At 51.5% G+C, this 26,375-nt stretch overlaps 1 protein-coding gene across 1 annotated transcript in view; it reads left to right on the top strand.

The window, feature by feature from the left end:
* The first annotated feature begins 1,221 nt into the window (after positions 1 to 1,221).
* Positions 1,222 to 26,375, top strand: part of LOC137385203 (matrix metalloproteinase-17-like) — a 103,695-nt gene continuing 78,541 nt past the window's right edge. Inside the window, exon 1 of the mRNA XM_068060192.1 lies at positions 1,222 to 1,296. Coding sequence (XP_067916293.1) covers positions 1,222 to 1,296 — 75 coding nt within the window. The remainder of the gene's footprint in view (positions 1,297 to 26,375) is intronic.

The following is a 26,375-nucleotide window of genomic DNA, read 5'->3' as shown; positions in this document are numbered from 1 at the left end:
ATGGGGAGAGGTGGGTGAGAGGGTTAATCCCAATCCGATAGGGAACAGGATGCCCGGTGTGTGTAAATGGCGAGAGGTGGGTGAGAGGATTAATCCCACTCCGATATGGAACAGGCTGCCCAGTGTGTGTAAATGGGGAGAGGTGGGTGAGAAGGTTAATCCCACTCCGATAGGGAACAGGCTGCCCGGTGTGTGTAAATGGGGAGAGGTGTGTGAGAGGGTTAATCCCACTCCGATAGGGAACAGGCTGCCTGGCGTGTGTAAATGGCGAGAGGTGGGTGAGAGGGTTAATCCCACTCCGATAGGGAACAGACTGCCCGGTGTGTGTAAATGGGGAGAGGTGGGTGAGAAGGTTAATCCCACTCCGATAGGGAACAGGCTGCCCGGTGTGTGTAAATGGGGAGAGGTGTGTGAGAGGGTTAATCCCACTCCGATAGGGAACAGGCTGCCTGGCGTGTGTAAATGGGGAGAGGTGGGTGAGAGGGTTAATCCCACTCCGATAGGGAACAGGCTGCCCGGTGTGTGTAAATGGGGAGAGGTGGGTGAGAGGGTTAATCCCACTCCGATAGGGAACAGGCTGCCCGGTGTGTGTAAATGGGGAGAGGTGGGTGTGAGGGTTAATCCCACTCCGATAGGAAACAGGCTGCCCGGTGTGTGTAAATGGGGAGAGGTGGGTGTGAGGGTTAATCCCACTCCGATAGGGAACAGTGAACATGCCCCACCCACCTCCAGACATGGCACCGCACCCCGTCCATGGTCCAGAAGACGGGGTAGTTCGGCCCCTGGAACTCTGTATTTAGTGGCCCTCTGTGTCCTCCTCCCGCGCCAGCTGCATGAATAACTGGCGGCTGAAGGTGTGCACGTGCCGGAGGCTGTTGTCCCGAAGACCGAGCGGGACTGGGGTGAGCCCCGTCTTTACTTCCCCCAGATGGTGCAGGTGGGGAAGGAGGAACTCAGCAGGAATGAAGGGCGGGACGTTGGATAAAATGAGCCTTTGCGCAGTGGCCTCCAGGGGGTCCACTGGCAGAAAGGTACCGCCCATGGTGAGCCCCTTGTTCAGAGCCAGGGACACCGCCCGCTCGGTCTTCAGGAAAAACACTGCCTTCCCGTACATTTTAGAGGCTGCAACAATGGCCGAAGGGCCGACAACCTCGGCCATTGCTTTCACACATGCCTCTATAGTCATGTTGGGATGGACGTAGATCTTCACCCCATGCTTCGATGTTAATAAAGCAAACGGTGACGGGGATTGAGGTGCAGCTGCAGCAGCATACGTGCGAGAAGGCCCCGCCACCGGTGAAGAGGGACTTGCCATGGGGTCACAGAGCCTCGCCCACCCTTAAGAAATAAACTAACAGCTTTTAAACGAAATCAATATGATGGGAGGGGTGGGGTCGAGGAGAATAGGGGTGCAAAGTTAAAGGAGAAGGAGAGGAGAGGATAGACAGCTGAGTGATGGGAGGGAGAGATGAGGTGCGAGGATGTTGCTGTGGTTCGGTGGTTGGAGCAGCTTAGTTCAGAGTTCACAGTCCTGTCTTCCAGTTAGGAGAGGGTTCTTCGCCCGGGTCAGTTAGAGCCGCCCGGTTCTCTCCTTTTCCGCTGTTCTGTAAAGACTGGGAAGACATTCTTCACCCGGGCAGCTCCAGCCGTCCCGAGCCACACAGTTGGGGGTGGGGAGGGAGCCCCTTTTGTGCAGGATGGCAGATAAACACAGGAGCAAGACAGGGGCTCCCTATAGAATGTGGCAGCCCCACCCCTGGATCTTCCGGTGCCTTCTCCCTCCCCCAACAGTCCAAATAACAAACAGTTCTCTGGTGCTCCAACACCCACCTCTCCAAAATGACTTGCAGTTCTCCTTTGTCTAAGAATAAAGTACAACAGTTCCACAGTAAATGCAGCTCCCTCCACTCTGCGGTCTTCTCTCCAGTTACTCCACACTACAGTCACCTCTTTAGTTATTCCACTCTGCTCTCTGCTCTCCAGTTACTCCACTCTGCTATCTCCTCTCCAGTTAAACCACTCTGCACTCTCCAATCTACAGTTAATCCACTCTGCTCTCTCCTCCACAGTAACTACACTCTGCTCTCGCCTCTCCAGTTACTCCACTCTGCTCTCTCCTCTCCAGTTACTCCACTCTGCTGTCTACTCTCCAGTTACTCCACTCTGCTCTCTCCTCTCCAGTAACTCCACTCTGCTCTCTCGTCTCCAGTTACTCCACTCTGCTCTCTCGTCTCCAGTAACTCCACTCTGCTGTCTCCTCTCCAGTTACTCCACTCTGCTGACTACTCTCCAGTTACTCCACTCTGCTGTCTCCTCTCCAGTTACTCCACTCTGCTCTCTCCTCTCCAGTAACTCCACTCTGCTCTCTCGTCTCCAGTTACTCCACTCTGCTGTCTCCACTTTAGTTACTCCACTCTGCTCTCTCGTCTCCAGTTACTCCACTCTTCTCCCTCCTCTCCAGTATCTCCACTCTACAGTCACCTCTCCAGTTACTCCACTCTTCTCTCTCCTCTCCAGTTATTCCACTCTTCTCTCTCCCCTCCAGTTACTCCAATCTGCTGTCTCCTCTCCAGTTATTACACTCTGCTCTCTCGTCTCCAGTTACGCCACTCTTCTCTCTCCTCTCCAAATATTACACACTGCTGTCTCCTCTCCAGTTATTCCACTCCACAGTCACCTCTCCAGTAACTCCACTCTTCTCTCTCCTCTCCAGTTATTCCACACTGCTGTCTCCTCTCCAGTTATTCCACTCCACAGTCACCTCTCCAGTTATTCCACTCTACTCTCTCCTCTCCAGTTACTCGACTCTGCTCTCTCCTCTCCAGTTATTCCACTCTGCTCTCTCATCTCCAGTTACTCCACTCTGCTCTCTCTACTCCAGTTATTCCACTCTGCTGTCTCCTCTCTAGTTACTCCACTCTACAGTCACTGCTCCAGTTATTCCACTCTGCTCTCTCCTCTCCAGTTACTCCACTTTGCTGTCTCCTCTCCAGTTACTCCACTCTGCTCTCTCCTCTCCAGTAACTCCACTCTGCTCTCTCTACTCCAGTTACTCCACTCTGCTGTCTCCTCTCCAGTTACTCCATTCTGTTGTATCTTCTCCAGTAACTCCACTCTGCTCTCTCCTCTCCAGTTACTCCACTCTGCTCTCTCCTCTCCAGTTACTCCACTCTTCTCTCTCCTCTCCAGTTACTCTACTCTGCTGTCTCCTCTCCAGTTACTCCACTCTGCTCTCTCCTCTCCAGTTATTCCACTCTGCTCTCTCGTCTCCAGTTACCCCACTCTGCTCTCTCTACTCCAGTTATTCCACTCTGCTGTCTCCTCTCTAGTTACTCCACTCTACAGTCACTGCTCCAGTTATTCCACTCTGCTCTCCCCTCTCCAGTTACGCCACTCTGCTCTCTCTAATCCAGTTATTCCACTCTGCTGTCTCCTCTCCAGTTACTCCACTCTGCTGTCTCCTCTCCAGTTACTCCACTCTGCTCTCTACTCTCCAGATATTCCACTCTGCTCTCTCATCTCCAGTTACTCCACTCTGCTCTCTCTACTCCAGTTATTCCACTCTGCTGTCTCCTCTCTAGTTACTCCACTCTACAGTCACTGCTCCAGTTATTCCACACTGCTGTCTCCTCTCCAGTTACTCCACTCTGCTCTCTCCTCTCCAGTAACTCCACTCTGCTGTCTCCTCTCCAGTTATTCCTCTCTGCTCTCTCATCTCCAGTTACTCCACTCTGCTCTCTCTGCTCCAGTTATTCCACTCTGCTCTCTCCTCTCCAGTTACTCCACTCTGCTGTCTCCTCTCCAGTTACTCCACTCTGCTCTCTCCTCTCCATTTATTCCACTCTGCTCTCTCGCCTCCAGTTACTCCACTCTGCTCTCTCTACTCCAGTTATTCCACTCTGCTGTCTCCTCTCCAGTTACTCCACTCTGCTCTCTCCTCTGCAGTTATTATACTCTGCTCTCTCCTCTCCAGTTATTCCACTCTGCTGTCTCTTCTCCAGTTACTCCACTCTACAGTCAACTCTCCAGTTATTGCACTCTTCACTCTCCTCTCCAGTTACTCCACTATGCTGTCTCCTCTCCAGTTATTCCACTCTGCTGTCTCCTCTCCAGTTACGCCACTCTTCTCTCTCCTCTCCAGTTACTCCACTCTGCCGTCTCCTCTCCAGTTACTCCACTCTGCTCTCTCCTCTGCAGTTATTATACTCTGCTCTCTCCTCTCCAGTTACTCCACTCTACAGTCACCGCTCCAGTTATTCCACTCTGCTCTCGCCTCTCCAGTTACTCCACTCTGCTGTCTCCTCTCCAGTTACTCCACTCTGCTCTCTCCTCTCCAGTTATTCCACTCTGCTCTCTCATCTCCAGTTACTCCACTCTGCCCTCTCTACTCCAGTTATTCCACTCTGCTGTCTCCTCTCCAGTTACTCCACTCTACAGTCACTGCTCCAGTTATTCCACTCTGCTCTCTCCTCTCCAGTTACTCCACTCTGCTGTCTCCTCTCCAGTTACTCCACTCTGCTCTCTCCTCTCCAGTTACTCCACTCTACAGTCACCGCTCCAGTTATTCCACTCTGCTCTCGCCTCTCCAGTTACTCCACTCTGCTGTCTCCTCTCCAGTTACTCCACTCTGCTCTCTCCTCTCCAGTTATTCCACTCTGCTCTCTCATCTCCAGTTACTCCACTCTGCCCTCTCTACTCCAGTTATTCCACTCTGCTGTCTCCTCTCCAGTTACTCCACTCTACAGTCACTGCTCCAGTTATTCCACTCTGCTCTCTCCTCTCCAGTTATTCCACTCTGCTCTCTCCTCTCCAGTTACTCCACTCTGCTGTCTCCTCTCCAGTTATGCCACTCTGCTGTCTCCTCTCCAGTTACTCCACTCTGCTCTCTCCTCTCCAGTAACTCCACTCTGCTCTCTCCTCTCCAGTTACTCCACTCTGCTCTCTCGTCTCCAGTAACTCCACTCTGCTGTCTCCTCTTCAGTTACTCCACTCTGCTCTCACCTCTCGAGTTATTCCACTATGCTCTCTCCTCTCATGTTACTCCATTCTGCTCTCTCCTCTCCAGTTATTCCACTCTGCTGTCCCAACTCATTTTACTCCACTCTGCTGTCTCCTCTCCAGTTACTCCACGCTGCTGTCTCCTCTCCAGTTACTCCACTCTGCTGTCTCCTCTCCAGTTACTCCAATCTGCTCTCTCCTCTCCAGTTATTCCAATCTGCTCTCTCGTCTTCAGTTACTCCACTCTGCTCTCTCCGCTCCAGTTATATCACTCTGCTCTCTCCTCTCCAGTTACTCCACTCTGCTGTCTCCTCTCCAGTTACTCCACTCTGCTCTCTCCTCTCCATTTATTCCACTCTGCTCTCACGCCTCCAGTTACTCCACTCTGCTCTCTCTACTCCAGTTATTCCACCCGGCTGTCTCCTCTCCAGTTACTCCACTCTACTCTCTCCTCTCCAGTAACTCCACTCTGCTCTCTCCTCTCCAGTTACTCCACTCTGCTGTCTCCTCTCCAGTAACTCCGCTCTGCTCTCTCCTCTCCAGTTACTCCACTCTGCTCTCTCGTCTCCAGTAACTCCACTCTGCTGTCTCCGCTCCAGTAACTCCACTCTGCTCTCTCCTCTGCAGTTATTCCATTCTGCTCTCTCCTCTCCTGTTACTCCACTGTGCTGTCTCCTCTCCAGTTATTCCACTCTGCCGTCTCCTCTCCAGTTACTCCACTCTGCTCTCTCGTCTCCAGTAACTCCACTCTGCTCTCTCCTCTCCAGTAACTCCACTCTGCTCTCTCCTCTCCATTTATTCCACTCTGCTCTCACGCCTCCAGTTACTCCACTCTGCTCTCTCTACTCCAGTTATTCCACCCTGCTGTCTCCTCTCCAGTTACTCCATTCTGCTCCCTCCTCTCCAGTAACTCCACTCTGCTCTCTCCTCTCCAGTTACTCCACTCTGCTCTCTTGTCTCCAGTTACTCCACTCTGCTCTATCCTCTCCAGTTGCTCCACTCTGCTCTCTCCTCTCCAGTAACTCCACTCTGCTCTATCCTCTCCAGTTACTCCACTCTTCTCTCTCCTCTCCAGGTATTCCACTCTGCTCTCTCGTCTCCAGTTACGCCACTCTTCTCTCTACTCTCCAGTTATTCCACACTGCTGTCTCCTCTCCAGTTATTCCACTCTACAGTCACCTCTCCAGTTACTCCACTCTTCTCTCTCCTCTCCAGTTATTCCACACTGCTGTCTCCTCTCCAGTTATTCCACTCTACAGTCCCCTCTCCAGTTATTGCACTCTTCTCTCTCCTCTCCAGTTACACCACTCTGCTGTCTCCTCTCCAGTTATTCCACTCTGCTCTCTTGTGTCCAGTTACGCCACTCTTCTCTCTCCTCTCCAGTTACTCCACTCTGCTCTCTCCTCTCCAGTTATTCCACTCTGCTGTCTCCTCTCCAGTTATTCCACTCTACAGTCACCTCTCCAGTTACTCCACTCTACAGTCACCTCTCCAGTTATTGCACTCTTCTCTCTCCTCTCCAGTTACTCCACTCTGCTGTCTCCTCTCCAGTTATTCCACTCTGCTCTCGCGTCTCCAGTTACGCCACTCTTCTCTCTCCTCTCCAGTTACTCCACTCTGCTGTCTCCTCTCCAGTTACTCCACTCTGCTCTCTCCTCTGCAGTTATTATACTCTGCTCTCTCCTCTCCAGTTATTCCACTCTGCTGTCTCCTCTCCAGTTACTCCACTCTACAGTCACCTCTCCAGTTATTGCACTCTTCACTCTCGTCTCCAGTTACTCCACTCTGCTGTCTCCTCTCCAGTTATTCCACTCTGCTCTCTCGTCTCCAGTTACGGCACTCTTCTCTCTCCTCTCCAGTTAGTCCACTCTGCTGTCTCCTCTCCAGTTACTCCACTCTGCTGTCTCCTCTCCAGTTACTCCACTCTGCTCTCTCCTCTCCAGTTATTCCACTCTGCTCTCTCTTCTCCAGTTACTCCACTCTGCTGTCTCTACTCCAGTTATTCCACTCTGCTGTCTCCTCTCCAGTTACTCCACTCTACAGTCACTGCTCCAGTTATTCCACTCAGCTCTCTCCTCTCCAGTTACTCCACTCTGCTGACTCCTCTCCAGTTACTCCACTCTGCTCTCTCCTCTCCAGTTATTCCACTCTGCTCTCTCCTATCCAGTTACTCCACTCTGCTGTCTCCTCTCCAGTTATGCCACTCTGCTGTCTCCTCTCCAGTTACTCCACTCTGCTCTCTCCTCTCCAGTAACTGCACTCTGCTTCTCCTCTCCAGTTACTCCACTCTGCTGTCTCCTCTCCAGTTACTCCACTCTGCTCTCTCCTCTGCAGTTATTATACTCTGCTCTCTCCTCTCCAGTTATTCCACTCTGCTGTCTCCTCTCCAGTTATTCCACTCTGCTCTCTCGTCTCCAGTTACGCCACTCTTCTCTCTCCTCTCCATTTACTCCACTCTGCTGTCTCCTCTCCAGTTACTCCACTCTGCTCTCTCCTCTGCAGTTATTATACTCTGCTCTCTCCTCTCCAGTTATTCCACTCTGCTGTCTCCTCTCCAGTTACTCCACTCTACAGTCACCTCTCCAGTTATTGCACTCTTCTCTCTCCTCTCCAGTTACTCCACTCTGCTGTCTCCTCTCCAGTTATTCCACTCTGCTCTCTCGTCTCCAGTTACGCCACTCTTCTCTCTCCTCTCCAGTTACTCCACTCTGCTGTCTCCTCTCCAATTACTCCACTCTGCTCTCTCCTCTGCTGTTATTATACTCTGCTCTCTCCTCTCCAGTTATTCCACTCTGCTTTCTCCTCTCCAGTTACTCCACTCTACATTCACCTCTCCAGTTATTGCACTCTTCACTCTCGTCTCCAGTAACTCCACTCTGCTGTCTCCTCTCCAGTTATTCCACTCTGCTCTCTCGTCTCCAGTTACGCCACTCTTCTCTCTCCTCTCCAGTTAGTCCACTCTGCTGTCTCCTCTCCAGTTACTCCACTCTGCTGTCTCCTCTCCAGTTACTCCACTCTGCTCTCTCCTCTCCAGTTATTCCACTCTGCTCTCTCGTCTCCAGTTACTCCACTCTGCTGTCTCTACTCCAGTTATTCCACTCTGCTGTCTCCTCTCCAGTTACTCCACTCTACAGTCACTGCTCCAGTTATTCCACTCAGCTCTCTCCTCTCCAGTTACTCCACTCTGCTGACTCCTCTCCAGTTACACCACTCTGCTCTCTCCTCTCCAGTTATTCCACTCTGCTCTCTCCTATCCAGTTACTCCACTCTGCTGTCTCCTCTCCAGTTATGCCACTCTGCTGTCTCCTCTCCAGTTACTCCACTCTGCTCTCTCCTCTCTAGTAACTCCACTCTGCTCTCTCCTCTCCAGTTACTCCACTCTGCTCTCTCATCTCCAGGAACTCCACTCTGCTGTCTCCTCTTCAGTTACTCCACTCTGCTCTCACCTCTCGAGTTATTCCACTCTGCTTTCTCCTCTCATGTTACTCCATTCTGCTCTCTCCTCTCCAGTTATTCCACTCTGCTGTCTCCACTCATTTTACTCCACTCTGCTGTCTCCTCTCCAGTTACTCCACTCTGCTGTCTCCTCTCCAGTTACTCCACTCTGCTCTCTCCTCTCTAGTAACTCCACTCTGCTCTCTCCTCTCCAGTTACTCCACTCTGCTCTCTCGTCTCCAGGAACTCCACTCTGCTGTCTCCTCTTCAGTTACTCCACTCTGCTCTCACCTCTCGAGTTATTCCACTCTGCTTTCTCCTCTCATGTTACTCCATTCTGCTCTCTCCTCTCCAGTTATTCCACTCTGCTGTCTCCACTCATTTTACTCCACTCTGCTGTCTCCTCTCCAGTTACTCCACTCTGCTGTCTCCTCTCCAGTTACTCCACTCTGCTGTCTCCTCTCCAGTTACTCCACTCTGCTCTCCCCTCTCCAGTTATTCCAATCTGCTCTCTCGTCTTCAGTTAATCCACTCTGCTCTCTCCTCTCCAGTTACTCTACTCTGCTGTCTCCTCTCCAGTTACTCCACTCTACAGTCACCTCCACAGTTACTCCACTCTGCTCTCTCCTTTCCAGTATCTCCACTCTACAGTCACCTCTCCAGTTACTCCACTCTGCTCTCTCCTCTCCATTTATTCCACTCTGCTCTCTCGCCTCCAGTTACTCCACTCTGCTCTCTTGTCTCCAGTTATTCCACTCTGCTGTCTCCTCTCCAGTTACTCCACTCTGCTCTCTCCTCTGCAGTTATTATACTCTGCTCTCTCCTCTCCAGTTATTCCACTCTGCTGTCTCCTCTCCAGTTACTCCACTCTACAGTCAACTCTCCAGTTATTGCACTCTTCACTCTCCTCTCCAGTTACTAAACTATGCTGTCTCCTCTCCAGTTATTCCACTCTGCTCTCTCGTCTCCAGTTACGCCACTCTTCTCTCTCCTCTCCAGTTACTCCACTCTGCCGTCTCCTCTCCAGTTACTCCACTCTACTCTCTCCTCTGCAGTTATTATACTCTGCTCTCTCCTCTCCAGTTACTCCACTCTACAGTCACCGCTCCAGTTATTCCACTCTGCTCGCGCCTCTCCAGTTACTCCACTCTGCTGTCTCCTCTCCAGTTACTCCACTCTGCTCTCTCCTCTCCAGTTATTCCACTCTGCTCTCTCATCTCCAGTTACTCCACTCTGCCCTCTCTACTCCAGTTATTCCACTCTGCTGTCTCCTCTCCAGTTACTCCACTCTGCAGTCACTGCTCCAGTTATACCACTCTGCTCTCTCCTCTCCAGTTACTCCACTCTGCTCTCTCCTCTCCAGTAACTCCACTCTGCTCTCTCCTCTCCAGTTACTCCACTCTGCTCTCTCGTCTCCAGTAACTCCACTCTGCTGTCTCCTCTTCAGTTACTCCACTCTGCTCTCACCTCTCGAGTTATTCCACTCTGCTCTCTCCTCTCATGTTACTCCATTCTGCTCTCTCCTCTCCAGTTATTCCACTCTGCTGTCCCAACTCATTTTACTCCACTCTGCTGTCTCCTCTCCAGTTACTCCACGCTGCTGTCTCCTCTCCAGTTACTCCACTCTGCTGTCTCCTCTCCAGTTACTCCAATCTGCTCTCTCCTCTCCAGTTATTCCAATCTGCTCTCTCGTCTTCAGTTACTCCACTCTGCTCTCTCCGCTCCAGTTATTTCACTCTGCTCTCTCCTCTCCAGTTACTCCACTCTGCTGTCTCCTCTCCAGTTACTCCACTCTGCTCTCTCCTCTCCATTTATTCCACTCTGCTCTCACGCCTCCAGTTACTCCACTCTGCTCTCTCTACTCCAGTTATTCCACCCGGCTGTCTCCTCTCCAGTTACTCCACTCTGCTCTCTCCTCTCCATTTATTCCACTCTGCTCTCACGCCTCCAGTTACTCCACTCTGCTCTCTCTACTCCAGTTATTCCACCCGGCTGTCTCCTCTCCAGTTACTCCACTCTACTCTCTCCTCTCCAGTAACTCCACTCTGCTCTCTCCTCTCCAGTTACTCCACTCTGCTGTCTCCTCTCCAGTAACTCCGCTCTGCTCTCTCCTCTCCATTTACTCCACTCTGCTCTCTCGTCTCCAGTAACTCCACTCTGCTGTCTCCGCTCCAGTAACTCCACTCTGCTCTCTCCTCTGCAGTTATTCCATTCTGCTCTCTCCTCTCCTGTTACTCCACTGTGCTGTCTCCTCTCCAGTTATTCCACTCTGCCGTCTCCTCTCCAGTTACTCCACTCTGCTCTCTCGTCTCCAGTAACTCCACTCTGCTCTCTCCTCTCCAGTAACTCCACTCTGCTCTCTCCTCTCCATTTATTCCACTCTGCTCTCACGCCTCCAGTTACTCCACTCTGCTCTCTCTACTCCAGTTATTCCACCCTGCTGTCTCCTCTCCAGTTACTCCACTCTGCTCCCTCCTCTCCAGTAACTCCACTCTGCTCTCTCCTCTCCAGTTACTCCACTCTGCTCTCTCGTCTCCAGTTACTCCACTCTGCTCTATCCTCTCCAGTTACTCCACTCTGCTCTCTCCTCTCCAGTAACTCCACTCTGCTCTCTCCTCTCCAGTTACTCCACTCTTCTCTCTCCTCTCCAGGTATTCCACTCTGCTCTCTCGTCTCCAGTTACGCCACTCTTCTCTCTACTCTCCAGTTATTCCACACTGCTGTCTCCTCTCCAGTTATTCCACTCTACAGACACCTCTCCAGTTACTCCACTCTTCTCTCTCCTCTCCAGTTATTCCACACTGCTGTCTCCTCTCCAGTTATTCCACTCTACAGTCACCTCTCCAGTTATTGCACTCTTCTCTCTCCTCTCCAGTTACTCCACTCTGCTGTCTCCTCTCCAGTTATTCCACTCTGCTCTCTTGTCTCCAGTTACGCCACTCTTCTCTCTCCTCTCCAGTTACTCCACTCTGCTCTCTCCTCTCCAGTTATTCCACTCTGCTGTCTCCTCTCCAGATATTCCACTCTACAGTCGCCTCTCCAGTTACTCCACTCTACAGTCACCTCTCCAGTTATTGCACTCTTCTCTCTCCTCTCCAGTTACTCCACTCTGCTGTCTCCTCTCCAGTTATTCCACCCTGCTCTCTCGTCTCCAGTTACGCCACTCTTCTCTCTCCTCTCCAGTTACTCCACTCTGCTGTCTCCTCTCCAGTTACTCCACTCTGCTCTCTCCTCTGCAGTTATTATACTCTGCTCTCTCCTCTCCAGTTATTCCACTCTGCTGTCTCCTCTCCAGTTATTCCACTCTGCTCTCTCGTATCCAGTTACGCCACTCTTCTCTCTCCTCTCCAGTTACTCCACTCTGCTCTCTCCTCTCCAGTTATTCCACTCTGCTCTCTCGTCTCCAGTTACTCCACTCTGCTGTCTCTACTCCAGTTATTCCACTCTGTTGTCTCCTCTCCAGTTACTCCACTCTACAGTCACTGCTCCAGTTATTCCACTCAGCTCTCTCCTCTCCAGTTACTCCACTCTGCTGACTCCTCTCCAGTTACTCCACTCTGCTCTCTCCTCTCCAGTTATTCCACTCTGCTCTCTCCTATCCAGTTACTCCACTCTGCTGTCTCCTCTCCAGTTATGCCACTCTGCTGTCTCCTCTCCAGTTACTCCACTCTGCTCTCTCCTCTCCAGTAACTGCACTCTGCTTCTCCTCTCCAGTTACTCCACTCTGCTGTCTCCTCTCCAGTTACTCCACTCTGCTCTCTCCTCTGCAGTTATTATACTCTGCTCTCTCCTCTCCAGTTATTCCACTCTGCTGTCTCCTCTCCAGTTATTCCACTCTGCTCTCTCGTCTCCAGTTACGCCACTCTTCTCTCTCCTCTCCATTTACTCCACTCTGCTGTCTCCTCTCCAGTTACTCCACTCTGCTCTCTCCTCTGCAGTTATTATACTCTGCTCTCTCCTCTCCAGTTATTCCACTCTGCTGTCTCCTCTCCAGTTACTCCACTCTACAGTCACCTCTCCAGTTATTGCACTCTTCTCTCTCCTCTCCAGTTACTCCACTCTGCTGTCTCCTCTCCAGTTATTCCACTCTGCTCTCTCGTCTCCAGTTACGCCACTCTTCTCTCTCCTCTCCAGTTACTCCACTCTGCTGTCTCCTCTCCAATTACTCCACTCTGCTCTCTCCTCTGCTGTTATTATACTCTGCTCTCTCCTCTCCAGTTATTCCACTCTGCTTTCTCCTCTCCAGTTACTCCACTCTACAGTCACCTCTCCAGTTATTGCACTCTTCACTCTCGTCTCCAGTAACTCCACTCTGCTGTCTCCTCTCCAGTTATTCCACTCTGCTCTCTCGTCTCCAGTTACGCCACTCTTCTCTCTCCTCTCCAGTTCGTCCACTCTGCTGTCTCCTCTCCAGTTACTCCACTCTGCTGTCTCCTCTCCAGTTACTCCACTCTGCTCTCTCCTCTCCAGTTATTCCACTCTGCTCTCTCGTCTCCAGTTACTCCACTCTGCTGTCTCTACTCCAGTTATTCCACTCTGCTGTCTCCTCTCCAGTTACTCCACTCTGCAGTCACTGCTCCAGTTATTCCACTCAGCTCTCTCCTCTCCAGTTACTCCACTCTGCTGACTCCTCTCCAGTTACACCACTCTGCTCTCTCCTCTCCAGTTATTCCACTCTGCTCTCTCCTATCCAGTTACTCCACTCTGCTGTCTCCTCTCCAGTTATGCCACTCTGCTGTCTCCTCTCCAGTTACTCCACTCTGCTCTCTCCTCTCTAGTAACTCCACTCTGCTCTCTCCTCTCCAGTTACTCCACTCTGCTCTCTCGTCTCCAGGAACTCCACTCTGCAGTCTCCTCCAGTTACTCCACTCTGCTCTCACCTCTCGAGTTATTCCACTCTGCTTTCTCCTCTCATGTTACTCCATTCTGCTCTCTCCTCTCCAGTTATTCCTCTCTGCTGTCTCCACTCATTTTACTCCACTCTGCTGTCTCCTCTCCAGTAAATCCACTCTGCTGTCTCCTCTCCAGTTACTCCACTCTGCTCTCTCCTCTCCAGTTATTCCAATCTGCTCTCTCGTCTTCAGTTAATCCACTCTGCTCTCTCCTCTCCAGTTACTCTACTCTGCTCTCTCCTCTCCAGTTACTCCACTCTACAGTCACCTCCACAGTTACTCCACTCTGCTCTCTCCTTTCCAGTATCTCCACTCTACAGTCACCTCTCCAGTTACTCCACTATGCTCTCTCCTCTCCAGTTATTCCACTCTGCTCTCTCGTCTTCAGTTACTCCACTCTGCTCTCTCTGCTCCAGTTATTCCACTCTGCTCTCTCCTCTCCAGTTACTCCACTCTGCTGTCTCCTCTCCAGTTACTCCACTCTGCTCTCTCCTCTCCATTTATTCCACTCTGCTCTCTCGCCTCCAGTCACTCCACTCTGCTCTCTCTACTCCAGTTATTCCACTCTGCTGTCTCCTCTCCAGTTACTCCACTCTGCTCTCTCCTCTGCAGTTATTATACTCTGCTCTCTCCTCTCCAGTTATTCCACTCTGCTGTCTCCTCTCCAGTTACTCCACTCTACAGTCAACTCTCCAGTTATTGCACTCTTCACTCTCCTCTCCAGTTACTCCACATTGCTGTCTCCTCTCCAGTTATTCCACTCTGCTCTCTCGTCTCCAGTTACGCCACTCTTCTCTCTCCTCTCCAGTTACTCCACTCTGCCGTCTCCTCTCCAGTTACTCCACTCTGCTCTCTCCTCTGCAGTTATTATACTCTGCTCTCTCCTCTCCAGTTACTCCACTCTACAGTCACCGCTCCAGTTATTCCACTCTGCTCGCGCCTCTCCAGTTACTCCACTCTGCTGTCTCCTCTCCAGTTACTCCACTCTGCTCTCTCCTCTCCAGTTATTCCACTCTGCTCTCTCATCTCCAGTTACTCCACTCTGCCCTCTCTACTCCAGTTACTCCACTCTGCTGTCTCCTCTCCAGTTACTCCACTCTACAGTCACTGCTCCAGTTATTCCACTCTGCTCTCTCCTCTCCAGTTACTCCACTCTGCTGTCTCCTCTCCAGTTACTCCACTCTGCTCTCTCCTCTCCAGTTATTCCACTCTGCTCTCTCCTCTCCAGTTACTCAACTCTGCTGTCTCCTCTCCAGTTATGCCACTCTGCTGTCTCCTCTCCAGTTACTCCACTCTGCTCTCTCCTCTCCAGTAACTCCACTCTGCTCTCTCCTCTCCAGTTACTCCACTCTGCTCTCTCGTCTCCAGTAACTCCACTCTGCTGTCTCCTCTTCAGTTACTCCACTCTGCTCTCACCTCTCGAGTTATTCCACTCTGCTCTCTCCTCTCATGTTACTCCATTCTGCTCTCTCCTCTCCAGTTATTCCACTCTGCTGCCCCAACTCATTTTACTCCACTCTGCTGTCTCCTCTCCAGTTACTCCACGCTGCTGTCTCCTCTCCAGTTACTCCACTCTGCTGTCTCCTCTCCAGTTACTCCAATCTGCTCTCTCCTCTCCAGTTATTCCAATCTGCTCTCTCGTCTTCAGTTACTCCACTCTGCTCTCTCCGCTCCAGTTATTTCACTCTGCTGTCTCCTCTCCAGTTACTCCACTCTGCTCTCTCCTCTCCATTTATTCCACTCTGCTCTCTCGCCTCCAGTTACTCCACTCTGCTCTCTCTACTCCAGTTATTCCACTCTGCTCTCTCCTCTGCAGTTATTATACTCTGCTCTCTCCTCTCCATTTATTCCACTCTGCTCTCTCGCCTCCAGTTACTCCACTCTGCTCTCTCTACTCCAGTTATTCCACTCTGCTGTCTCCTCTCCAGTTACTCCACTCTGCTCTCTCCTCTGCAGTTATTATACTCCGCTCTCTCCTCTCCAGTTATTCCACTCTGCTGTCTCCTCTCCAGTTACTCCACTCTACAGTCAACTCTCCAGTTATTGCACTCTTCACTCTCCTCTCCAGTTACTCCACTATGCTGTCTCCTCTCCAGTTATTCCACTCTGCTCTCTCGTCTCCAGTTACGCCACTCTTCTCTCTCCTCTCCAGTTATTCCACTCTGCTCTCTCATCTCCAGTTACTCCACTCTGCCCTCTCTACTCCAGTTACTCCACTCTGCTGTCTCCTCTCCAGTTACTCCACTCTACAGTCACTGCTCCAGTTATTCCACTCTGCTCTCTCCTCTCCAGTTACTCCACTCTGCTGTCTCCTCTCCAGTTACTCCACTCTGCTCTCTCCTCTCCAGTTATTCCACTCTGCTCTCTCCTCTCCAGTTACTCAACTCTGCTGTCTCCTCTCCAGTTATGCCACTCTGCTGTCTCCTCTCCAGTTACTCCACTCTGCTCTCTCCTCTCCAGTAACTCCACTCTGCTCTCTCCTCTCCAGTTACTCCACTCTGCTCTCTCGTCTCCAGTAACTCCACTCTGCTGTCTCCTCTTCAGTTACTCCACTCTGCTCTCACCTCTCGAGTTATTCCACTCTGCTCTCTCCTCTCATGTTACTCCATTCTGCTCTCTCCTCTCCAGTTATTCCACTCTGCTGCCCCAACTCATTTTACTCCACTCTGCTGTCTCCTCTCCAGTTACTCCACGCTGCTGTCTCCTCTCCAGTTACTCCACTCTGCTGTCTCCTCTCCAGTTACTCCAATCTGCACTCTCCTCTCCAGTTATTCCAATCTGCTCTCTCGTCTTCAGTTACTCCACTCTGCTCTCTCCGCTCCAGTTATTTCACTCTGCTGTCTCCTCTCCAGTTACTCCACTCTGCTCTCTCCTCTCCATTTATTCCACTCTGCTCTCTCGCCTCCAGTTACTCCACTCTGCTCTCTCTACTCCAGTTATTCCACTCTGCTGTCTCCTCTCCAGTTACTCCACTCTGCTCTCTCCTCTGCAGTTATTATACTCTGCTCTCTCCTCTCCAGTTATTCCACTCTGCTGTCTCCTCTCCAGTTACTCCACTCTACAGTCAACTCTCCAGTTATTGCACTCTTCACTCTCCTCTCCAGTTACTCCACTATGCTGTCTCCTCTCCAGTTATTCCACTCTGCTCTCTCGTCTCCAGTTACGCCACTCTTCTCTCTCCTCTCCAGTTACTCCACTCTGCCGTCTCCTCTCCAGTTACTCCACTCTGCTCTCTCCTCTGCAGTTATTATACTCTGCTCTCTCCTCTCCAGTTACTCCACTCTACAGTCACCGCTCCAGTTATTCCACTCTGCTCGCGCCTCTCCAGTTACTCCACTCTGCTGTCTCCTCTCCAGTTACTCCACTCTGCTCTCTCCTCTCCAGTTATTCCACTCTGCTCTCTCATCTCCAGTTACTCCACTCTGCCCTCTCTACTCCAGTTATTCCACTCTGCTGTCTCCTCTCCAGTTACTCCACTCTACAGTCACTGCTCCAGTTATTCCACTCTGCTCTCTCCTCTCCAGTTACTCCACTCTGCTGTCTCCTCTCCAGTTACTCCACTCTGCTCTCTCCTCTCCAATTATTCCACTCTGCTCTCTCCTCTCCAGTTACTCAACTCTGCAGTCTCGTCTCCAGTTATGCCACTCTGCTGTCTCCTCTCCAGTTACTCCACTCTGCTCTCTCCTCTCCAGTAACTCCACTCTGCTCTCTCCTCTCCAGTTACTCCACTCTGCTCTCTCGTCTCCAGTAACTCCACTCTGCTGTCTCCTCTTCAGTTACTCCACTCTGCTCTCACCTCTCGAGTTATTCCACTCTGCTCTCTCCTCTCATGTTACTCCATTCTGCTCTCTCCTCTCCAGTTATTCCACTCTGCTGTCCCAACTCATTTTACTCCACTCTGCTGTCTCCTCTCCAGTTACTCCACGCTGCTGTCTCCTCTCCAGTTACTCCACTCTGCTGTCTCCTCTCCAGTTACTCCAATCTGCTCTCTCCTCTCCAGTTATTCCAATCTGCTCTCTCGTCTTCAGTTACTCCACTCTGCTCTCTCCGCTCCAGTTATTTCACTCTGCTGTCTCCTCTCCAGTTACTCCACTCTGCTGTCTCCTGTCCAGTTACTCCACTCTGCTCTCTCCTCTCCATTTATTCCACTCTGCTCTCACGCCTCCAGTTACTCCACTCTGCTCTCTCTACTCCAGTTATTCCACCCTGCTGTCTCCTCTCCAGTTACTCCACTCTACTCTCTCCTCTCCAGTAACTCCGCTCTGCTCTCTCCTCTCCAGTTACTCCACTCTGCTCTCTCGTCTCCAGTAACTCCACTCTGCTGTCTCCGCTCCAGTAACTCCACTCTGCTCTCTCCTCTGCAGTTATTCCATTCTGCTCTCTCCTCTCCTGTCACTCCACTGTGCTGTCTCCTCTCCAGTTATTCCACTCTGCCTTCTCCTCTCCAGTTACTCCACTCTGCTCTCTCGTCTCCAGTAACTCCACTCTGCTCTCTCCTCTCCAGTAACTCCACTCTGCTCTCTCCTCTCCATTTATTCCACTCTGCTCTCACGCCTCCAGTTACTCCACTCTGCTCTCTCTACTCCAGTTATTCCACCTTGCTGTCTCCTCTCCAGTTACTCCACTCTGCACCCTCCTCTCCGGTAACTCCACTCTGCTCTCTCCTCTCCAGTTACTCCACTCTGCTCTCTCGTCTCCAGTTACTCCACTCTGCTCTATCCTCTCCAGTTACTCCACTCTGCTCTCTCCTCTCCAGTAACTCCACTCTGCTCTCTCCTCTCCAGTTACTCCACTCTGCTCTCTCGTCTCCAGTTACTCCACTCTGCTCTATGCTCTCCAGTTATTCCACTCTGCTCTCTCCTCTCCAGTTACTCCACTCTTCTCTCTCCTCTCCATTTATTCCACTCTGCTGTCACCTCTCCAGTTACTCCACTCTACAGTCACCGCTCCAGGTATTCCAGTCTGCTCTCTACTCTCCAGTTACTCCACTCTGCTGTCTCCTCTCCAGTTTCTCCACTCTGCTCTCTCCTCTCCATTTATTCCACTCTGCTCTCTCGTCTCCAGTTACTCCACTCTGCACTCTCTACTCCAGTTATTCCACTCTGCTGTCTCCTCTCCAGTTACTCCACTCTGCAGTCACTGCTGCAGTTATTCCACTCTGCTCTCACCTCTCCAGGTACTCCACTCTGCTGTCTCCTCTCCAGTTACTCCACTCTGCTCTCTCCTCTCCAGTTATTCCACTCTGCTCTCTCCTCTCCAGTTACTCCACTCTGCTGTTTCCTCTCCAGTTATGCCACTCTGCTGTCTCCACTCCCGTTACTCCACTCTGCTCTCTCCTCTCCAGTAACTCCACTCTGCTCTCTCCTCTCCAGTTACTCCACTCTGCTCTCTCGTCTCCAGTAACTCCACTCTGCTGTCTCCTCTCCAGTAACTCCACTCTGCTCTCTCCTCTCCAGTTATTCCACTCTGCTTTCACCTCTCCAGTTACTCCTCTCTGCTCTCTCCTCTGCAGTTACTCCACTCTGCTCTCTCCTCTCCAGTAACTCCACTCTGCTGTCTCCTCTCCAGTTATTCCACTCTGCTGTCTCCTCTCCAGTAACTCCACTCTGCTCTCTCCTCTCCAGTTACTCCACTCTGCCGTCTCCTCTCCAGTAACTCCACTCTGCTCTCTCCTCTCCAGTTACTCCACTCTGCTCTCTCGTCTCCAGTTACTCCACTCTGCTGTCTCCTCTCCAGTAACTCCACTCTGCTCTCTCCTCTCCAGTAACTTCACTCTGCTTTCTCGTCACCAGTAACTCCACTCTGCTGTCTCCTCTCCAGTTACTCCACTCTGCTCTCTCTTCTCCAGTTACTCCACTCTGCTCTCTCCTCTCCAGTTACTCAACTCTGCTCTCTCCTCTCCAGTAAATCCACTCTGATCTCTCCTCTCCAGTAACTCCACTCTGCTGTCACCTCTCCAGTAACTCCAGTCTGCTGTCTCCTCTCCAGTTACTCCACTGTGCTGTCCCTTCTCCAGAAACTCCACTCTGCTCTCTCCTCTACAGATATTCTACTCTGCTGTCTCCTCTCCAGTTACGCCACTCTTCTCTCTCCTCTCCAGTTTCTCCACTCTGCTCTCTCCTCTCCATTTATTCCACTCTGCTCTCTCGTCTCCAGTTACTCCACTCTGCTCTCTCTACTCCAGTTATTCCACTCTGCTGTCTCCTCTCCAGTTACTCCACTCTGCAGTCACTGCTCCAGTTATTCCACTCTGCTCTCACCTCTCCAGTTACTCTACTCTGCTGTCTCCTCTCCAGTTGCTCCACTCTGCTCTCTCCTCTCCAGTATCTCCACTCTGCTCTCTCCTCTCCAGTTACTCCACTCTGCTGTCTCCTCTCCAGTTATGCCACTCTGCTGTCTCCACTCCAGTTACTCCACTCTGCTCTCCCCTCTGCAGTAACTCCACTCTGCTCTCTCCTCTCCAGTTACTCCACTCTGCTCTCTCGTCTCCAGTAACTCCACTCTGCTGTCTCCTCTCCAGTAACTCCACTCTGCTCTCTCCTCTCCAGTTATTCCACTCTGCTTTCACCTCTCCTGTTACTCCACTCTGCTCTCTCCTCTGCAGTTACTCCACTCTGCTCTCTCCTCTCCAGTAACTCCACTCTGCTGTCTCCTCTCCAGTTATTCCACTCTGCTGTCTCCTCGCCAGTAACTCCACTCTGCTATCTCCTCTCCAGTTATTCCACCCTGCTGTCTCCTCTCCAGTTACTCCACTCTACTCTCTCCTCTCCAGTAACTCCACTCTGCTCTCTCCTCTCCAGTTACTCCACTCTGCTGTCTCCTCTCCAGTAACTCCACTCTGCTCTCTCCTCTCCAGTTCCTCCCCTCTGCTCTCTCGTCTCCAGTAACTCCACTCTGCTGTCTCCTCTCCAGTAACTCCACTCTGCTCTCTCTTCTCCAGTTATTCCATTCTGCTCTCTCCTCTCCAGTTACTCCACTCTGCTGTCTCCTCTCCAGTTATTCCACTCTGCCGTCTCCTCTCCAGTTACTCCACTCTGCTCTCTCGTCTCCAGTAACTCCACTCTGCTCTCTCCTCTCCAGTAACTCCACTCTGCTCTCACCTCTCCAGTTACTCCACTCTGCTCCCTCCTCTCCAGTAACTCCACTCTGCTCTCTCCTCTCCAGTTACTCCACTCTGCTCTCTCGTCTCCAGTTACTCGACTCTGCTCTATCCTCTCCAGTTACTCCACTCTGCTCTCTCCTCTCCAGTAACTCCACCCTGCTCTCTCCTCTCCAGTTACTCCACTCTGCTCTCTCGTCTCCAGTTACACCACTCTGCTCTATCCTCTCCAGTTATTCCACTCTGCTCTCTCGTCTCCAGTTACTCCACTCTGCTCTCTCCTCTCCAGTATCTCCACTCTACAGTCACCTCTCCAGTTACTCCACTCTACAGTCATCTCTCCAGTTATTCCACTCTGCTCTCTCGTCTCCAGTTACTCCACTCTTCTCTCTCCTCGCCAGTTATTCCACTCTGCTGTCTCCTCTCCAGTTATTCCACTCTGCTCTCTCGTCTCCAATTATGCCACTCTTCTCTCTCCTCTCCAGTTACTCCACTCTGCTCTTTCCTCTCCAGTTACTCCACTCTGCTTTCTCCTCTGCAGTTATTATACTCTGCTCTCTCCTCTCCAGTTATTCCACTCTGCTGTCTCCTCTCTAGTTACTCCACTCTACAGTCCTCTCTCCAGTTATTGCACTCTTCACTCTCCTCTCCAGTTACTCCACTCTGCTCCCTCCTCTCCAGTTACTCCACTCTGCTCTCTCCTCTCCAGTATCTCCACTCTGCTCTCTCCTCTCCAGTAACTCCACTCTGCTGTCTCCTCTCCAGTTACTCCACTCTACAGTCACTGCTCCAGTTACGCCACTCTGCTCTCTCCACTCCAGTTACTCCACTCTGCTGTCTCCTCTCCAGTTACTCCACTCTGCTCTCTCCTCTCCAGTTATTCCACTCTGCTCTCTCCTCTCCAGTTACTCCACTCTGCTGTCTCCTCTCCAGTTATGCCACTCTGCTGTCTCCTCTCCAGTTACTCCAGTCTGCTCTCTCGTCTCCAGTAACTCCACTCTGCTGTCTCCTCTCCAGTTACTCCACTCTGCTCTCTCCTCTCCAGTTATACCGCTCTGCTCTCTCGTATCCAGTTACTCCACTCTGCTGTCTTCTCTTCAGTTACTCCACTCTGCTCACACCTCTCGAGTTATTCCACTCTGCTGTCTCCTCTCATTTTACTCCACTCTGCTGTCTCCTCTCCAGTTACTCAACTCTGCTGTCTCGTCTCCAGTAACTCCACTCTGCTCTCTCCTCTCCAGTAACTCCACTCTGCTCTCACCTCTCCAGTTACTCCACTCTGCTCCCTCCTCTCCAGTAACTCCACTCTGCTCTCTCCTCTCCAGTTACTCCACTCTGCTCTCTCGTCTCCAGTTACTCGACTCTGCTCTATCCTCTCCAGTTACTCCACTCTGCTCTCTCCTCTCCAGTAACTCCACCCTGCTCTCTCCTCTCCAGTTACTCCACTCTGCTCTCTCGTCTCCAGTTACTCCACTCTGCTCTATCCTCTCCAGTTATTCCACTCTGCTCTCTCGTCTCCAGTTACTCCACTCTGCTCTCTCCTCTCCAGTATCTCCACTCTACAGTCCCCTCTCCAGTTACTCCACTCTACAGTCATCTCTCCAGTTATTCCACTCTGCTCTCTCGTCTCCAGTTACTCCACTCTTCTCTCTCCTCGCCAGTTATTCCACTCTGCTGTCTCCTCTCCAGTTATTCCACTCTGCTCTCTCGTCTCCAATTATGCCACTCTTCTCTCTCCTCTCCAGTTACTCCACTCTGCTCTTTCCTCTCCAGTTACTCCACTCTGCTTTCTCCTCTGCAGTTATTATACTCTGCTCTCTCCTCTCCAGTTATTCCACTCTGCTGTCTCCTCTCTAGTTACTCCACTCTACAGTCCTCTCTCCAGTTATTGCACTCTTCACTCTCCTCTCCAGTTACTCCACTCTGCTCCCTCCTCTCCAGTTACTCCACTCTGCTCTCTCCTCTCCAGTATCTCCACTCTGCTCTCTCCTCTCCAGTAACTCCACTCTGCTGTCTCCTCTCCAGTTACTCCACTCTACAGTCACTGCTCCAGTTACGCCACTCTGCTCTCTCCTCTCCACTTACTCCACTCTGCTGTCTCCTCTCCAGTTACTCCACTCTGCTCTCTCCTCTCCAGTTATTCCACTCTGCTCTCTCCTCTCCAGTTACTCCACTCTGCTGTCTCCTCTCCAGTTATGCCACTCTGCTGTCTCCTCTCCAGTTACTCCAGTCTGCTCTCTCGTCTCCAGTAACTCCACTCTGCTGTCTCCTCTCCAGTTACTCCACTCTGCTCTCTCCTCTCCAGTTATACCGCTCTGCTCTCTCGTATCCAGTTACTCCACTCTGCTGTCTTCTCTTCAGTTACTCCACTCTGCTCACACCTCTCGAGTTATTCCACTCTGCTGTCTCCTCTCATTTTACTCCACTCTGCTGTCTCCTCTCCAGTTACTCAACTCTGCTGTCTCCTCTCCAGTTACTCCACTCTGCTGTCTCCTCTCCAGTTACTCCACTCTGCTCTCTCCTCTCCAGTTATTCCACTCTGCTCTCTCGTCTTCAGTTACTCCACTCTGCTCTCTCCTCACAGGTATGCTACTCTGCTCTCTCCTTTCCAGTTACTCCACTCTGCAGTCACCTCTCCAGTTACTCCACTCTGCTTTCTCCTCTCCACTATCTCCACTCTACAGTCACCTCTCCAGTTACTCCACTCTACAGTCATCTCTCCAGTTATTTCACTCTGCTCGCGCCTCTCCAATTACTCCACTCTGCTGTCTTCTCTCCAGTTATTCCACTCTGCTCTCTCGTCTCCAGTTACGCCACTCTTCTCTCTCCTCTCCAGTTACTCCACTCTGCTCTCTCGTCTCCAGTTACGCCACTCTTCTCTCTCCTCTCCAGTTATTCCACACTGCTGTCTCCTCTCCAGTTAATCCACTCTACAATCTCCTCTCCAGTTACTCCACTCTTCTCTCTCCTCTCCAGTTACTCCACTCTGCTGTCTCCTCTCCAGTTATTCCACTCTGCTCTCTCGTCTCCAGTTTCGCCACTCTTCTCTCTCCTCTCCAGTTACTCCACTCTGCTCTCTCCTCTCCAGTTACTCCACTCTGCTTTCTCCTCTCCAGTTATTCCACTCTACAGTCGCCTCTTCAGTTACTCCACTCTACAGTCACCTCTCCAGTTATTGCACTCTTCTCTCTCCTCTCCAGTTACTCCACTCTGCTGTCTGCTCTCCAGTTATTCCACTCTGCTCTCTCGTCTCCAGTTACTCCACTCTGCTCTCTCCTCTCCAGTTACTCCACTCTGCTGTCTCCTCTCCAGTTAGTCCACTCTACTGTCTCCTCTGCAGTTACTCCACTCTGCTGTCTCCTCTCCAGTTACTCCACTCTGCTCGCTCCTCTCCATTTACTCCACTTTGCTGTCTCCTCTCCAGTTATGCCACTCTGCTGTCTCCTCTCCAGTTACTCCAATCTGCTGTCTCCTCTCCAGTTACTCCACTCTGCTCTCTCCTCTCCAGTTATACCACTCTGCTCTCTCGTCTGCAGTTACTCCACTCTGCTGTCTCCTCTTCAGTTACTCCATTCTGCTCTCACCTCTCCAGTTATTCCACTCTGCTGTCTCCTCTCATGTTACTCCATTCTGCTCTCTCCTCTCCAGTAACTCCACTCTGCTGTCTCCTCTCCAGTAACTCCACTCTGCTGTCTCCTCTCCAGTTACTCCACTCGACTGTCACCTCAACAGTTACTCCACTCTACAGTCACCTCTCCAGTTATTGCACTCTTCTCTCTCCTGTCCAGTTATTCCACTCAGCTCTCTCGTCTCCAGTTACCCCACTCTGCTGTCTCCTCTCCAGTTACTCCACTCTGCTCTCTCCTCTCCAGTTATTCCACTCAGCTCTCTCCTCTCCAGTTACTCCACTCTGCTCTCTCCTCTCCAGTTATGCCACTCTGCTCTCTCCTCTCCAGTTACTCCACTCTGCTGTCTCCTCTCCAGTTATTCCACTCTGCTCTCTCGTCTCCAGTTACGCCACTCTTCTCTCTCCTCTCCAGTTACTCCACTCTGCTCTCTCCTCTCCAGTTACTCCACTCTGCTTTCTCCTCTCCAGTTATTCCACTCTACAGTCACCTCTCCAGTTACTCCACTCTACAGTCACCTCTCCAGTTATTGCACTCTTCTCTCTCCTCTCAGTTCGTCCACTCTACTGTCTCCTCTGCAGTTACTCCACTCTGCTGTCTCCTCTCCAGTTACTCCACTCTGCTCGCTCCTCTCCATTTACTCCACTTTGCTGTCTCCTCTCCAGTTATTCCACTCTGCTGTCTCCTCTCCAGTTACTCCACTCTGCTCTCTCGTCTCCAGTAACTCCACTCTGCTGTCTCCTCTCCAGTTACTCCACTCTGCTCTCTCCTCTCCAGTTATACCACTCTGCTCTCTCGTCTCCAGTTACTCCACTCTGCTCTCTCCTCTCCAGTATCTCCACTCTACAGTCCCCTCTCCAGTTACTCCACTCTACAGTCATCTCTCCAGTTATTCCACTCTGCTCTCTCGTCTCCAGTTACTCCACTCTTCTCTCTCCTCGCCAGTTATTCCACTCTGCTGTCTCCTCTCCAGTTATTCCACTCTGCTCTCTCGTCTCCAATTATGCCACTCTTCTCTCTCCTCTCCAGTTACTCCACTCTGCTCTTTCCTCTCCAGTTACTCCACTCTGCTTTCTCCTCTGCAGTTATTATACTCTGCTCTCTCCTCTCCAGTTATTCCACTCTGCTGTCTCCTCTCTAGTTACTCCACTCTACAGTCCTCTCTCCAGTTATTGCACTCTTCACTCTCCTCTCCAGTTACTCCACTCTGCTCCCTCCTCTCCAGTTACTCCACTCTGCTCTCTCCTCTCCAGTATCTCCACTCTGCTCTCTCCTCTCCAGTAACTCCACTCTGCTGTCTCCTCTCCAGTTACTCCACTCTACAGTCACTGCTCCAGTTACGCCACTCTGCTCTCTCCTCTCCACTTACTCCACTCTGCTGTCTCCTCTCCAGTTACTCCACTCTGCTCTCTCCTCTCCAGTTATTCCACTCTGCTCTCTCCTCTCCAGTTACTCCACTCTGCTGTCTCCTCTCCAGTTATGCCACTCTGCTGTCTCCTCTCCAGTTACTCCAGTCTGCTCTCTCGTCTCCAGTAACTCCACTCTGCTGTCTCCTCTCCAGTTACTCCACTCTGCTCTCTCCTCTCCAGTTATACCGCTCTGCTCTCTCGTATCCAGTTACTCCACTCTGCTGTCTTCTCTTCAGTTACTCCACTCTGCTCACACCTCTCGAGTTATTCCACTCTGCTGTCTCCTCTCATTTTACTCCACTCTGCTGTCTCCTCTCCAGTTACTCAACTCTGCTGTCTCCTCTCCAGTTACTCCACTCTGCTGTCTCCTCTCCAGTTACTCCACTCTGCTCTCTCCTCTCCAGTTATTCCACTCTGCTCTCTCGTCTTCAGTTACTCCACTCTGCTCTCTCCTCACAGGTATGCTACTCTGCTCTCTCCTTTCCAGTTACTCCACTCTGCAGTCACCTCTCCAGTTACTCCACTCTGCTTTCTCCTCTCCACTATCTCCACTCTACAGTCACCTCTCCAGTTACTCCACTCTACAGTCATCTCTCCAGTTATTTCACTCTGCTCGCGCCTCTCCAATTACTCCACTCTGCTGTCTTCTCTCCAGTTATTCCACTCTGCTCTCTCGTCTCCAGTTACGCCACTCTTCTCTCTCCTCTCCAGTTACTCCACTCTGCTCTCTCGTCTCCAGTTACGCCACTCTTCTCTCTCCTCTCCAGTTATTCCACACTGCTGTCTCCTCTCCAGTTAATCCACTCTACAATCTCCTCTCCAGTTACTCCACTCTTCTCTCTCCTCTCCAGTTACTCCACTCTGCTGTCTCCTCTCCAGTTATTCCACTCTGCTCTCTCGTCTCCAGTTTCGCCAC

This window comes from Heterodontus francisci, chromosome 28, assembly GCF_036365525.1.
Source record: "Heterodontus francisci isolate sHetFra1 chromosome 28, sHetFra1.hap1, whole genome shotgun sequence".
NCBI classification, from domain to species: Eukaryota; Metazoa; Chordata; class Chondrichthyes; order Heterodontiformes; family Heterodontidae; genus Heterodontus; species Heterodontus francisci.
This window is presented reverse-complemented; position numbering and strand designations above follow the sequence as displayed.